Source organism: Prionailurus viverrinus, chromosome E3 (genome assembly GCF_022837055.1).
Source record: "Prionailurus viverrinus isolate Anna chromosome E3, UM_Priviv_1.0, whole genome shotgun sequence".
Classification (NCBI taxonomy): Eukaryota; Metazoa; Chordata; class Mammalia; order Carnivora; family Felidae; genus Prionailurus; species Prionailurus viverrinus.
The window spans coordinates 13,388,719-13,404,400 of NC_062576.1; the positions used below are offsets into that span (position 1 = coordinate 13,388,719).

Below are 15,682 nucleotides of genomic sequence, written 5' to 3' on the forward strand. Positions count from 1 at the left end.
GCCCAAACTGAGAGTTGGCTGCTTAACTGACTGGGCCCCCTAGGCACCTGAATCCTTCTTTCTTTTTAATTAAAAGAGGGCCTCATGCTAAAAGTTAGACATTATTGGTTTTCATGAACTTAAAAAAATTTTTTTTTTAACATTTATTTGTTTTTGAGAGAGCACAAGCGGGGGAGGTGCAGAGATTGAGAGAGAGAGAGAGTGAGAGAGAGAGAGAGAGAGAGAGAGAGAGAGAGAGACAGAATCCAAAGCAGGCTCCAGGCTCTGAGCTGTCAGCACGGAGCCTGGCGCAGGGCTTGAACCCACAAGCTGTGAGATCATGACCCGAGCTGAAGTTGGATGCTTAAGTGACTGAACCACCCAAGCTCCCCAGTTTTTACGAACTTTTAAAGTCCTTTCCCAATTAGAATATTCGCTAAGCCTACAAAATGAGTCTAAATACTTGATTACCAAAATTCTGGCTTTTGGTAATCTTTTATTATCTTATTTTTTCCTCTTCTCCATGAGCATTTGTATTTACAATAAAAGGGGGAAAAATCGTGAAGAAATGAATTGACCTCTAAAAGAACCAATCGCCTATAATCTGTCCCTGAACCCCGAATGCCATGCTGTCACGTCTGTAAGTATGGTTGGTCCGTGGTCACCCAGTCATCTTTCCCCTCCGCCTCCCTCTGTCCTGTGAAAGCCGGCACACCTCACCTTCCTTTCAGACCACTGGCCCCTCTGGCCTGCCCTCGTTCCTCACCCAGCCTTGTTATATGGGAACCCCTCACTGCTTCTGTTACTGTTCTTGTCTTTCTTCCACTTCCTTCTGGGAATATGTCAGCTGTCTGCTGTCTCTTAAGCTTCTGTGTTCCACTTGAATGAATTAAAAGTCTGTCTGAAATGTTACCGTTTATATAGATTACATAATGTTACGTAGGTATTACAGTGGACCTCAGTATCTGAAGCTTTTTCATTGCTGCCCATCAGTGCATTTATTGAGTTTCCTTCTTTGTCCCTTTGGTAGCAGTTCCAGACTGTCTCCACGGAAGGCTGCAACGCTGGCAAACATTTATCAGGAACTTACCATGCTAGAGAAAATGTGCTAAGGACTTTACATGCATTGTGTCATCCCCATTCTTGCTGTGAGACCTAACTTTTCCTCCCTCCATCCCGTCCAGCAAGTACTCGCTGAGCCTCAGCCGTGTCCACGTACTGGTCCCAAGTCACAGGCTGTAGCTGTGATGGAGGGAGACTGGGACTTGGCTCTGGAGAGGCTTCTGCTTCAGAGGGAGATGCGAGAAGTAAATAGGCAAACGGCACATTGTACGAGAAGTGCTCCAGAGGGGAGATGTTTGGTATGTGACAGATGCACCCACTGCAGGATCAGGGGTGAGGATGAGGACAGCGTCTTAGAGGAAGTGACAGCTAAGCACCAATCTAAAGGATGAGAGAATGTGAGTTAGGTGATGAGATAGGGAAATGTAAGGGTGTTCTTGGAAGTAGAACACCCAGATTCTGGAAAGACTCAGGGAACTGAGAGGGGCCAGTACGAATAGAGCCATCGTTCTCAGAGAAATTAGTGGCCTTCAGGTGTGAACCCCATTCGCTCCATTTCCTGCCTCCGAAGTGATTTACACCCTCACTTATTACCTCAAATTAGAACCCGCTGGGATCCTTTATTGTCCATGCGTGTTCGGAGGTGAGTTTTGACACCCTTGCCAGTCAGTCTCAGTAGGAAGTTTGGGTGCCTGCAGAGGAAAACCTTCTTCAAAAACATTATGAGAAGCTTTATGATTATTGTGATGTAGGGGTAGAGTGTTTCAAGAGGGCTTTTCAAAGACAATCCCTCCTAAAATTTGGAACGCAGAAATGAAGCCGCTGCTTAGCCTGACGGTGTGGAATAGCAGCTTCGAAAATGGACGCATGTCCCTTTTCCGTCAAGACATTTAGTAAATCACATTTTGGCCTCAGCGAATGTTACGCCCTCAAACACCTTGACTGAGGAAAGCATGATGTACCTCGGCTGAAGGGTCTGTAGGGATGAAGGGTCGGAGCTTCTAGGACACAAAGGTCGGGGATGAAATGATGGACCACACGTGCTCCTGGCCATTTGCAGATGTGAAACAGAGATAAACCCCTTGTGGACGTGGGCCCTCCTGATGGGCCATACGGGATGCTCATTAGAACAGCCCACAGGCTTCACTGTCCCGTGCATCGTTTACAATAAAAGTGGGCACGAGCCAGCTGAGTGGGAAAATAGTTCAAACTGTTTTTTCAAACCACTTTGAAAGGTGGAAGCTGATGATAACTCAACCTGTTTCTCTCTGCAGGTGAGGGGAGTTTACATCATCCTGTAGACTGTAGTTTTAAATGCAGAGGAATCTTAATTATTTTGTATTTAATAAATATTTATCACTTGCGGGCAGGGGTGTGGGAAGTATGGACAGGAGATGTGCCAACCTATTATTAAATAGTTTGAGGATCGCTGTTTCCCACGGGCCTGATTGTGTCTAGCAGATTATCCGTAGCGCAGCGGTGCACGTTCGCATATGCTAAAGCCACGCTCCTAGATCTCCCCCCTCAGTCTCTGTCCCTTCTATTTCTTGCGTCTTATAGAGTGGGTGCTGTGATTCTGTTTCACCTTTTTTTCTCCCCATGAAATCTTGAAAAGTTCAATGAGTTAATAGTAATAAAACAAAAATAAAAGCACTGTACATTTCTGGGGGGAAAAATGTGCATATAAAATGTCAATCATCTTCCAAGCTGTTAGTTCCTGAGGCTGAATACCGGGAGCTGCTTTGGCAGCTAGTAGAGGTAAAAGGGAATGGCAAGAGAAAGCTGGCCCTGTTCTCTTCCTCTGGCTACAGGAGGTCGAAAGATGTTGTTTCAGCTGGAGAATTTAAAATGGATTCTTATTCACTTTTTGCCGAAGAGACTGGACTGTTTTGAGTGTTGTAATCTTCTGTAGGCGTGGAGAAAGGTCACCTCCTGATCTTGTTTTGGGGATCGTGGGGCTAAAGCTGTGGCAGAGTCCTTTATCTAGACACAGGCTCTTGTCAGAATAATGTTTGGCCAGGTGTTAATCTGTGTCCTGAGGGACAAGGCTGGAATTCATTATTCATCCGGCGGGAGTTGGGGTGGGAGGAGGAGGTGGGCCTTCTGGGAGGGTGCGGGGCCAGGGCCTGCCTCCCGCCTTTCCTGACATGTGCCATTTGTGAGGAAGGCAGCTGAAGCCCATTTGAGGAATTCTCCTGTCAGCCAGCCAAGAGAGCAACACAGAGGGAGCGAGCAGAGGGAGGGAAAAGCAGGCGGCTCAGGAGGCAGTCCTGGAGCGCAGTTTCCGGAAACACACAGTGTTGTAGGTGCAGAGGGAAGGTGTACAGGAACGTAAAGGGGAAGGAGGCCAGGTTTGAAGTAGTGCATTTTCCCGTTTCTCCCCCCTTTGCCCCTCCTGTCTTTGAATACACGTCATCCTCTGGAAGCCTCCGTATCTTCAAAGAAGCCTTTGCCTGAAACACGGCTTTTTCTTCAGTGTTGTACTGTTAGGTTTTTTCTTTTCCCTTTTATTTTTTTTTTCCATCTTCTCTTCCTCCGAGGGCAGGAGGTGAGACAATGATCAAGTCAAGCTGGTTTTATGTTAAGTTCAAGTATGCAGAGAAGGTAAGTCAATATGTTTCCTTCTCCCTGGGGAAAGCCGCCACCTCCCTGCAGCCTTCTCATGTTGACGGGGCTCCTCCGGCTCCTCGGGGAAGCAAATGAGGCCAGAAGTTTTCTTTGTGACTGTGTTTCCTCTGGCTTAATGGTTCTTGCATGAAACACGGGCTCTGTGCTGACAGTCTGACATTGCCATTGACCAGGAGGAAAGAATCTTTAAACCCTGTCCCAGAAGCATTATTCAGAATTTGAAGAAGGAAAATAATGAAACTGCTAACAGGAAAGACCGGCTATGCTGCTGTAGATCAAATAGACAGTTTTCAAGAGGGGTGTTTGTTGGGAAACTTGATGTGTTTTCTGATCTGGGACAAACTGACAATCACTTCCCGTAACCTGTAGTTTGTTTAGTCAGAGTTTTTATTTTTTTCTTTCAGTTACCTGACTTGACCCACTCCTGTATATGGAAGAAGAGCTTGGCAGTGTTTTTGGGGTGTAGGAAGAATACCCATCATTGTGACTAACCGTGTAGGAGACTATCCTTTAATGTCTGTTGAGGGGATGGGGTTACATTTTTAGGGAAGCAGTGGATTTTGATTGCATCAGAAATTTTGAGATTACAGTTCTGTGTTTTAGTATGTCATTACTAGGCTCAGGGAAAGAAGTGTCTACTTCCTAACACATACTCACCTTACCTGAACACATTGGCCGTGTTTGATTCTGGATCCATATGTGTCACTTACTCTATTGGGAATTTATAGGGTTAGAAATGAGATTTCCAGGGGCAACCTGAAATGCCTCCCTTTTGAAATCCTTTCTTCCTTGATTTGCTTGTTGATGATATTGGCATATTGACTGTAAAGTTAAGCTGAGACCCTAGAGAAAGGAGCCGTGATGTGGCAAGATGGAAACGGTGATGACTGTCATCCTACTTCTTATGATTATATATGCATAAGCACGTTGAAAAATCCCTCCTCCGTTCTTCTGGTTTAAAGAAGAAGTTAGTATACTTAGGGCTCATTTCCCCCACGTTGTTTCTTTCTGTATGGATCTGTTTCTGCTGTATTTTTATGACCGCAAAATTAGTTACTCCTTAACCCGTGTATGTGTATACTAATCAAAATAAAGGATTTTTACTTAAAAAAGATCATCCTCCATTTTAAACCATTTGCACTGTTAACTATTAAAGTTATTATAACAAATACTATATAGGGTTGGGAAAGGTTACATCGTGGTTTGGGATTTACTTTATATTCTCTGTGGTTTACTTTCCTTTGAATAGCCTATTAGCCATTGTTTGCTGTTATGAATTTTGATAAATTAAAACTGTGTTCTACCTCCTTTACCTTTTCCTTTCACCTTGAATGTCTTGCCATAGAAAACTGAAATTCAGAATTAAGAAATGAGAGTAAACTAGTGTTAAAAGGGGAAAAACATCTCAAGGAATGATCTTCATAAAACGGAAAAAGACAGGAGACCTTAAATTAGTTGCCTCATTTGAATGACCATATTACTATTTTCTTCAGCAACCAAACAAGGAGACAATGCTTCATACACCGACACATGTTTGTATCATGAAGCTAAATAATGTAAGGCTCCAGAGCTAATTGAAGAATATCTTGCTTTTATTAGGGATGGGGGAAAAAGAGAAACAGAAAAATCTGTCTTGTTTTTGACATGTTTATGGTGCTCTTGATCTCTGTGATTCTCAGCCGATTTTTTATTCTTTTTTCTTCCCAATGATTTATTTTTTTAAACTTACATTGGAGGTTTTTTGTTTTGTTTTTTCAAAACTCACCAAAATGACTTTAGTTTCATCTGGAGAGATTAAAAAGCCTTAGTGTAAACCAAGGGATAGAGATGCTTAAAAAACAAATTTAAACCATTCTTTACTACATTCCAAAAGGGATTCTTTTTATAGGGCTGTTAATTTGAAATTTCCTTCAGTATTTTTTAAAGGGGTAAAAAGAAATCCCTCTCCCTGTTTCCAAACACTGACGAAATGATTGATATAAACTTGTAATTGTTGGAAGAATATTTCATCTGCGAAGTTTGTGCACAATTGTAAGAAAATACATTATGTGACATCTTTGATAGCCAGTCATTTTTTTTTAAACTTTTATTCATTTTTGAGAGACAGAGCAAGACAGAGCATGAGTGGGGGAGGGGCAGACAGAGAGGGAGACACAGAATCCGAAACAGGCTCCAGGCTCTGAGCTGTCAACACAGAGCCCTATGCGGGGCTCGAACCCACCACTGTGAGATCATGACCTGAGCTGAAGTCAGATGCTTCATCAACTGAGCCACCCAGGCACCCATAGCCAGTCATTTCTTATTTTTACATTTAGGAAAAATGATTGTATCAGTCTTAAATAGTGAACAAGAAAAATTGAGAAATTCAAGTAATTGCATTACCAAAAACAATGGCAGCAAGAGAATATTACTCCCTGTGGTCATCAGGATTCTGATTCCTTTCCAAAATTTTAAAAATAACTTTGTCTATATTTGTATATAGTAAAGCAAACTTCTCTTTTACCACCATCACGCACATATATGTACTTTCTGTAATATTCACGTTTAAATTATTTATGAGTTATCTCTTTGTTGAATTAGGTCGGTATCTAGCCATCACTTTTCTAAAATACTGTTTACTTGAATTAAGTTCATTTTATTCCACTCTCTCCTTCTCATTTTATGCATTCCCTCTGTGCAGTTTTCCATTTTCTTGTGTTTTACCATGTCCTGTAATGGGTTATTCTAAAATCTCTATCACTAGTCTAATCTTTTCCTTGAATTGCAGAGGCATATGTTTCATTGACAGTTGTTTGTTTTTGTTTTTGTTTTTAATGGACTAGATATCTGTCCTGAAATTCAACAGATAGCTTAATGCAACATCTCTAAAATGCAGTTGATGTCTCTTTCCTCAGCCAAATGTATTTGTATTTCCTATCATGGGTAAGACATCACTATCCAACTGGTTATCTGTGTTCCCAAAGGACCCGTTTTAGTTCTGTTCTTACCGTCTCCCTCCTGGCTTATTAGAGGACCCTTTTAATTGGTCTCCATGCTGCCATTCATGATACCTTCCCATGCTAGAAGACACTGCTAGAGTGACATTGTTAAAAGGTCAGAGTCTCTTAGTCTCCTGCTTATTAATGGTCACCCTCTCCCATCTAAGAATCCACTTGATCTCCTTCAATAATGCAAGCACTTGGCCTTGTATATACATAATGCATTGTATTGTAATTATTCATCAGTCTGTGCCTCTCTAGCACCACAAGATCCTAGAGACCAGAACTCTGTTGTCAGGGTTTTTTGTATCCGTAATACTGGTGTAAAACAGATACTCAGTTATTCCTTAAATGCTATTGATTACTCTGTGCCTCTTTTTGGGAATCTGGCAGACATGAGTTTGAATTCTGCTTCTGCCATTTGTTGATAGTATATGACCTTGGGCAAGATACAGAAATTTGATAAAAATTGTTTCCTCATCTATTAAATCGGGAAACTTATTGCTTACTATGCTTTTAAAAAATTAGGCTTTTCATGTTGAGATGATGGTAGACATATATGCAGTCACATGTAATGATACAGAGAGACACCATGTGCCCTTTATCGAGTTTCCCCCGATGGTAACATCTTGTAAAAGTATAGTATGATATCAAAACCAGGATATTGGTCCTGGTATGGTCAAGATACTAAAAATTCTGTCCTCCACAGGATCTGTCATGTTGGCCTTTTATAGCCATACCCCTTTCCTCCTATCCTGGTATCCCCACACATTGACTCTTGGCAACCAATATTTTTTTCTTCATTTTTATTGTTTTGTCAGCTCAAGAATGTTATATGAATGGAACGATACACTATGTAACTTTTGGAGGTTGTCCTTTTCCATTCAACATGATGGAGATTCATCCAAGTTGTTGTGTGTTCCCTTTGGTTTCTGGGTAGTAGTCTGTGGTTATAGATTTTAATCATTCCCCCAAGGAAGGACATCTGCATTGTTTCCAGTTTTTCTATCATAAATAAAACTGCTATGAACATTTGTGTACAGGTTTTGGTATTGACCTAGTTTTCTTTTCAGTGGGACAAATGCCTAGAAGTACAGTAGCTGGGCAGCTTGCTCATTCATTCATTTAATTTTTAAAGTTTATTTATTTATTTCTGAGAGAGAGAGAGACAGACAGACAGACAGACAGCAAGAGAGTGCACACGTAAGTGGGAAAGAGGGAGAGGGAGAGAGAATCCCAAGCAGGCTTTGCACTGTCCTTGAGGAACCCGATGTGGGGCTAGAACTCATGAATCCTGAGGCCATGACCTGATCTGAAATCAAGAGTCAGATGCTTAACCAACTGAGCCACCCAGGTGCTCCATGCTGGGTAGCATATGTAATTTTTAGGAAGCCACCAGGCGGTCTTTGAGAGTAGCTGTATCATTCATTATGCATTCTCATTGTGCTTTTAATTTGCATTTCCCTATTTATAGCTAATGATGTTAAACATCTTTTCACTGCTTGTTTGTCATCTGAATATCTTCTTTTGTTAAATATCTCTTGGTAAATGTCTTTTGCCTATTTTCTAATTGGGTTTACTTTCACTGCTCAGTTTTTAAAAATTCTTAAAATTTTCTAGATACTAGTATATTATTGGGTATGTAGTTTGTAAATATTTTCTCCCAAACTGTAGCTTGTATTTTCATCCATTCTCTTCAACAGCACTTTCCCCAGAGCAAAAAATTTTGAGATGGTCCGACTTATGAAATTTTTTTTCCTTTATATGCCTTGCTTTTTTGTTAAATCTGAGAACTGTTTGCTTATCCCTTGATAGTGAAGATTTTCTCTTTAATTTTTTTGTTTGTTTAAAGAATTTTATAATTTTACATTTTACATTTCAATCCATGATCCATTTTGAGAGGTTTTGTGTAAGATGTGAAACTTAGGTCAAAGTTTTGTTCGTTTTGCTTAAGTGTGTCTAATTAAGCACCCTTTGCTTTTCTTTTCTTCATTTAATTGCTCTTGTTCCTTTGTCAAAAATCAGTCTGTACTTGTGTTGATCTATTTCTGGGTCCTTCTGTTCAATTAATCTGTTTATTTTTCCACCAATACGGAACAGTCTTGGTTCTGTGGCTGTATAATGTGGTGAAATAGAATATAGTGATTTCTCCCAGTTTGTTCTTCTTTTTCCATTGATCAAGCACTGTTTGTGCTTTCCGTATAAATTTTAAAATTATCTTGTCTGTGTTTAAAAATATCTTCCTGGCATTTTAATAGGAACAGCATCCATTAAACCAGTATATTGATTTGGGGAGAATTTAAAAATTTACTATATTGAGTCTTTCTATCTATGAAGCAGGTATGTCTCTTCTGTAGTTAGATATTCTCTGGCTTTTTTATTCATCGTTTTGTGGCTTTCAACATATGAGTCCTTACATGTTTTTGTCAGATTCATAACTATTTGGTTTTTGGGGCAATGACAGTGGTATTGTACTTAGAATTTGAGTCCCACATGCACATTGTTAGCATGTAGAAATACAACTTACTTTTGTATGGTGTTTTTGTATCCTGTGACTTTGATGAATGGACTTATTAGTTGCAGGAGTTTATTTGTAGATTCTTTGATATTTTCTGTGTGGACACTCATGTCATATAAAATAGGGGCAGATTTATTTCTTCCTTTCTGATGTGTAAATTTTTATCTTTTTCCTTAATCGAACTGGATAAAACTTCTAGTTCTGTGTGGAATAAGAGAGATAAAACTGAATATGTTTTGTCTTGTTCCTTATCTCTAGGGGATATGGTTCAGTATAATATTAGCTCTAGGTTTTTTATAGATGTTCTTTATCAATTTGAGAAAGTTCCTTTCTATTCCTAGTTTTCTGAGTTTTAAAAATCATGAATTGATATTCAATTTTGTCAGATGCTGTTTCTGCAATAATTGATATGGTCATTTGATTTTTCTTGAGCCTGTTAAAATGTGGATTACATTGCTTGCTTTTAAAATATTGAACCATCCATGTATGTCTGGAATAAGTCCAATTTGGTCATAGTGTATAATGACTTTTCTGTATTGCTATGTTTATTTTGCCCATATTTTTAAAAGGATTTTTTGCATCTACATTTTTGAGAAATACTTGATCCATAATTTTATGTATTTTTTGGTAAAGGTTTTGTTATCAGGGTATTGTTAGTTTTATAAAATGAAATCAAAGTATTTGCTCCTCTTCTGTTTTCTAGAATAGATTGTGTATAATTAGTGTTAGCTCTTTAAACCTTGTGTGGAATTCTCTAGTGAAACACATCTGGACATGGAAATTTCATTTTTGGGAATTTAATTAAAAACTTTTTTTTTTAATGTTTATTTATTTTGGGGAGAGAAACAAAGTGTAAGTGGGGGAGGGGCAGAGACAGAGGGAGACACAGAATCGGAAGCAGGCTCCAGGCTCTAGGCTTTCAGCACAGAGTCTGATGTGGGGCTCAAACCCATGAACTGCGAGATCATGACCTGAGCAGAAGTTGGATGCCTTACTGAATGAGCCGCCCAGGCGCCCCTCATTTTTGGGAATTTTCAAATAAATTTAGTTTTTCAGTAATTATTGGGGTATTTAAATTATCTTTTATATTGTATGAATGCTGATAGATGTTGTTTTTCACAAAATGACCCACTTTCGTCTAAATTGCCAAGCTTAAGTGTGTAGAATTGTTCATAGTATTTCCTTGTTATTCTTCTGATGTCTGTATAGTGATATTCCTTGTTTCGTACCTAATACTAGTAGTTGATGTCTTTTTCCTTTTGTCATTTTTGCTAAAGGTTTTCAATTTTATTGATCCTTTTGAAGTAGTTTTTTGTTTCATTTAATTTTTTTTTGTTTTTCTGTTTTCAACTTCATTTCTTCCTTCTATCTTTATTATTTCCTTCCTTCTACTCATTTGAACTTTTTTGTTTGTTTTTGTTTTGTTCTTGAGGTGATAGTTGTGATTATTTGTTTGAGAGTTTTCCTCTTTTTTTTTTTTTTAATGTGAACATTCAGTACTATGAACTTCCTTCTCAGCACTGCTTTTTGATTCTCATGAATTTTGACATGTTGTATTTTCATTTTTATTCACTTGTATGTATTTTTTAAATTCTCCTCAAGACTTCTGATTTGAAACATGGCTTATTTAACAGTGCATAGTTTGGTTTTTGAGTGTTTAGACTTTATTCTCTTATCTTTTTTCAGTTATCATTTTCTAGTTTGGTTCCATTGTGGTCAGAGAACATAGTGTAGGATTTATATTTTTGTATATTTGCTGAATTTTGCTTCTGGTACATCACATGATCTGTTTTGGTATGGTTTACATGGATACTTGGAAAGAATGTGTATTCTGCTTTGGATAGACTGTCCTATATATGTCAAGTGGATTCTTTTGGTTGATGATGTTGAGCTCTCCATCTTTGATGATTTTCTGGTTAGTAGTTATATCAATTTTTGACAGAGGGATGTTGAAATTTCCAATTATAATTATGATTTTGATTCTCATTTATGTCAGTTTTTGCTTCATATATTTTTAGCTCTGCTGTTTTGTACACATATAGTCATTAAACTAAAGTTCCTTTTTCTCTCTCCTCTCAGCTCCTGGTAACCACCATTCTAATATCTGTTCCTATGAATTTCACCACTTTTATGAGTAGAACCATGCTTTGTATTTGTCTTTTTGTGACTGGTGTTTTTCACTTAGGATAATGTCCTGAGGCTTCAGCTATAGTGTAGCATGTGGCACGATTTCTTTCCTTTTTAAGGCTGGATAATCTTCAGTGTATGTATATATCCATTCATCTACTGATGAACATTCGAGTTACTTCTTTCTCTTGACTATTGTGAATAGTACTTCTGTGAATATGGGTAGTACGAGACCCTGCCTTCAGTTCATTTGGGCATATACCCAGAAGTAGTATTGCTGGATTATACTGGTAGTTTTGTTTACTTTTTTGGGGGAACCTCCGTAGCATTTGCCCCATTTTATAATCCCACCAACAATGGTCCTAATTTCTCTGCATCCTCTCCAACATGTGTTGTTTTCAGGTCTTTTGATGGTGGTCCTCCTAATGGATGTGAGGTCACTGTAATTACATTATAGTTTTGATTTGCATTTTTCTGATGATTTCTGAGGTTGAGCATCTTTTCATATGTTTTTTGGCCATTTATTTGTATATCATCTTTGGAGAAATAGACGTTCAGCTCCTTTGCCCATTTTGTAGTCAAGTTATTTGTTTTTTTGTTGTTGAGTTGTAAGTGTTCTTTATATATTCTAGGCATTAACGCCTTATTTGCAAACATTTTCTCCCGTTTCATAAGTTGCCTTTTTACTCTGTTGATTATGTTCTTTGCTATATAAAAGTTTACTAATTTGATGTGGTCCCATCAAATTTGTTTTTTCTTCTTCTTTCTTTGCTTTTGGTGTCATATAAGAAATCATTGCCAAATTCCATGTCATGAAGCTTTTCCCTTATATTTTGTTCTAGGGGTTTTATAGTTTTAGGTCTTAATGTTTAGGCCTTTAATTCATTTTGAGTTATTTTTTGTACATGGTGTAAGTATTGGTCTAGCTTCATTCTTCTGCATGCGGATGTCCGGTTTCCTTAGCACCATTTGTTGAAGGGACTATCTTTTCCCCACTGGCACCCTTGTCTTGGCACCCTTGTCAAAGACCATTTGTCCTTATATGCAAGTGTTTATTTCTGGGCTCTCTGTTTTGTTCCATTGGTCTACTTGTCTTTATGATAGTACTGTACTGTTTTCAATGACTGTAATATGTTTTGAAATCAGAAAGTGTCAATCTTCCAACTTTGTTCTGTTTTTTTTCAAAATTGTTTTGTTTCAAAATTTGCAGTCCCTTGAGATTCCATATAAATTTTAGGGTGAATTTGTCTATTTCTGCTATTCTCTGATAAGCAGTTTTTATTTTGCTAGGGATTGCATTGAATCTGTGGATCTTTTTGGGTAGTATGTAAATCTGAACAATGTTAAGCGTTCCATTCCGAAAATATGGAGTATCTTTTCATTTATTAGCATCCTCTTCAATTTCCTTCAACCTTTTTAAAAACAGTTCTTGAATTTTTAGTTTTGTTATCGAATATTGTGTTTTTGAATTCTAAATTTTTTCTTGGTTTTTCTTTATAGCTATTTTTTGGCCGAGACTTATTTCTTTGCTGGGGTTTTTGATTTTTTCTTTGGTTTCAAGCATGCTTGTATTTGCTTGGTGGAACATTTTTACGGTAGGCACTTTAAAATCTTTGTCAGATAATTCTAACATTTCTGTTATCTAAGCATTGATGTCTATTAATTGCCATTAATCTTGAGAGTTTTCTGGTTCTTGATATTAGGTGTGATATCGATTGATACTTGGATATTTGAGTAGACGCACACCTTTGGGATACCACAGGTTTTGTTCCAGACCACGACAGGAAAGCAAATATCACAATAAGCAAGTCAAATGAATTTTCTGGTTTCCCAGTGCATATGAAAGTTACATTTACACTGCACTGTCACCTATTAAGCGTGCAGAAGTCTTATGTCTAAAAAATTCAACCACATACCTTAATTTAAAAATAGTTTATTACTAAAACATGCTAACCATCATCTGTGCTGTCAGTGAGTAAATAATCACGATGATCACCATAACAAATAAAGTAATAATGATAAGGTTGGAAATACTGCAAGAACTACCAAAATGTGACACAGCAACACGAAGTGAGCAGATGCTTTTGGGAAAGTGGCGTGGATAGGTTTGCTTGACTCAGGGTTGCCACAGACCTTCAGTTTGTTAAAAATGCAATAACGTGGAGCACAATAAAATGACGTATGCCTGCATTCTGTTTTGAGACCATGGATCTTAACTAAACCTTCTGTTTTAGCTGAATTCTTCTGACAGGTCTGTGACAGGAAAAGCGTACTGCCACATTGGGGTGGTAGTCTCGGTTTCCATCCTGACCTCAGTTTTCACCTGAAAGGGAAAGGACCTCTAGGTTAGTGCTGAGGAGGAGTTCCAATCCCCTCTAAGCCTCATCTGATCCCATCCTGACTGAGGGGTTAATAATGTCTCATTACTGCTGCCCTCATAGCCTCCACTGATACCCCAGGGGAGGACAGTGGCCTTGTTACCATGAGGCAGTGACTTACCACACTGTCTTTTCTTACCACCCCCCTCCCCTGCAGTGGGGAGAAGTAGGAGGTCCCTCCTTCCTGCCCCTTGAGGATTTAGTTTCTTTACTTGGTCTCCACTGTCCCAGGGAAGAGGGTGGAGCTCTTTTCTGCCTGGCAGATTGAAGGTCCAGAATCTTTACTCAGGCTTCTCTGATACCCAACTAGCTGAGGAGGTGAAGTACCTCCTGAGAGCCTGGTGAGGGAGGAAGTCTAGGCTCCCTACTCATCCCTGCTGACAGGGAAGTGGCTGTGTCCCAGTTTTTTCTTTGCTGTTTTCCAAAAGTTGTTTGCGTTGCTAGTTTGACTCTTTCCTGGTCTTTTGTCTAAAGAGGGCGGACTTTTCTTAGGGTCTTTTTTGTATCTGCTATTGGTGTTTTGGGGTTTCTTCTGCCTTCTTCAGCTCATAGTCTGGGATTTTTGAGTAACAAACAAAAAGGAAAATGAAAACCTAGGGAACTCTCCACTGTCTCAGGATCTGGGTTCCCGGTTTTCCAGCTGGTCTGCTTTCCTCTCTTCACCTTTCAGTACACCTTTGTATGGTTTAAATGACATAATGTTCCTAAGTGTTTGTGTTGCACGAGGCCTGGTACTAAGTGCTCCATAGACAGTCATGATTGTTTTTTATTATCTTTATGTTTCTCCTATTTGTACTTGAAATGTCATCATGCTGTGTTAATCTTTGCTAGAAGCAGCTCCATGGTAAGTTTACCTTGCTTTTTTGAAGCTGTATTATCACGAACACACACATTTGTATCTTCACCCTCACTTCAGTGTTATTCCATCAAGCTGTGGATCCCTAAGAAACATCATCTTCGCACTATTTTTCTTTTCCCAGGACATTCCAAAAGCGCATTGTTCTAATAAGACTGGAATTCTTAATTCTAGTTTCATTAAAGAATTGTTAGTTACTTTATCTAGAAAGAGCATAGTCTCGGAAACAACAGATTTTTTTCTTCTTGAAACATCAGTTCAATGAGGTGTTGACTGAGGTGTGGGGAAATGAGTCCACTTCTTTGTTTGGTGAAGGGTGTTGGTGTTTCTTTGAACTGCTCTGAGATTATTATAAATACTGTTTAACCCCGTCGGCCGTCTTGCTTGAAACCTCATGCCATATCTGCCCTTAAGTTTGAAGTGTGTTCTCGGCACCTGGATGGCTCACTTGGTTAAACATCCAATTTTCATCTCAGGTCACGATCTCACAGGCGTGGGTTTGAGCCCCGCATCGGACTCTGTGCTGTCGGTTGGAGCCTGGAGCCTGCTTCAGATTCTGTCTCTCGCTCTCTCTCTGCCCCTCCCCTGCTCATTCTCTCTCTCTCTCTCTCTCTCTCTCTCTCTCTCTCTCTCTCTCTCTCTGTCTCTCTGTCTCCTTCTTTCTCTCTCTCTATTTCTCTCTCTCAAGAGTAAATAAACATAAAAAAATTAAAAAAAATAAAAGTGTGTTCTCTAACTCAGTCTTTAATTTCAAAGTTAATATGGTATCTATTTATTTATGTATATGTGTTTGGAAAACTATGCCTGAACTCTTACTAGCATTTTCTAGAATTTTATTGGCTTCTTCTGTTAGAATGAAGCAGTCAATTTGTGTCAGAAAATGAGTTTCAGAATTCCAAAGGGAAATTTAAGGTATGGAGCAAGCTATGGAGCATGGGACCCCGTCCCTTTCTTCTCGCTTGATGGGCAGTAGAAATTAGACATGGCAGAATCTTGTTTCCTCTGCTCTTCTTTGTAGTTTGGTGGAGGAAAACTTGTTGTTTGAGACAAGAAGGACTCGATCTTGACATCCGGCTACACTATACATTTTGCTGCACACTTAGAGTGGACTCGTTTCAGTGGAAAGACTGTTCGTCCTTTTGACAGCTCAAATAAA

The 15,682-nt window shown here is 38.9% G+C and overlaps 1 protein-coding gene across 5 annotated transcripts in view; it reads left to right on the forward strand.

The window, feature by feature from the left end:
• The window catches only part of AUTS2 (activator of transcription and developmental regulator AUTS2), a 1,124,374-nt gene that overhangs the window by 347,318 nt on the left and 761,374 nt on the right, over positions 1-15,682 (forward strand). Inside the window, exon 1 of one of the 5 annotated variants that reach the window (XM_047838417.1) lies at positions 3,362-3,645. The exons of the other annotated variants lie outside the window; for them this stretch is intronic. Within the exon in view, the coding sequence (XP_047694373.1) occupies positions 3,598-3,645 (48 nt within the window). The 5' untranslated portion in view covers positions 3,362-3,597. Of the gene's footprint in view, positions 1-3,361; positions 3,646-15,682 lie in introns of those variants that run through there. 5 annotated transcript variants of the gene reach the window in all.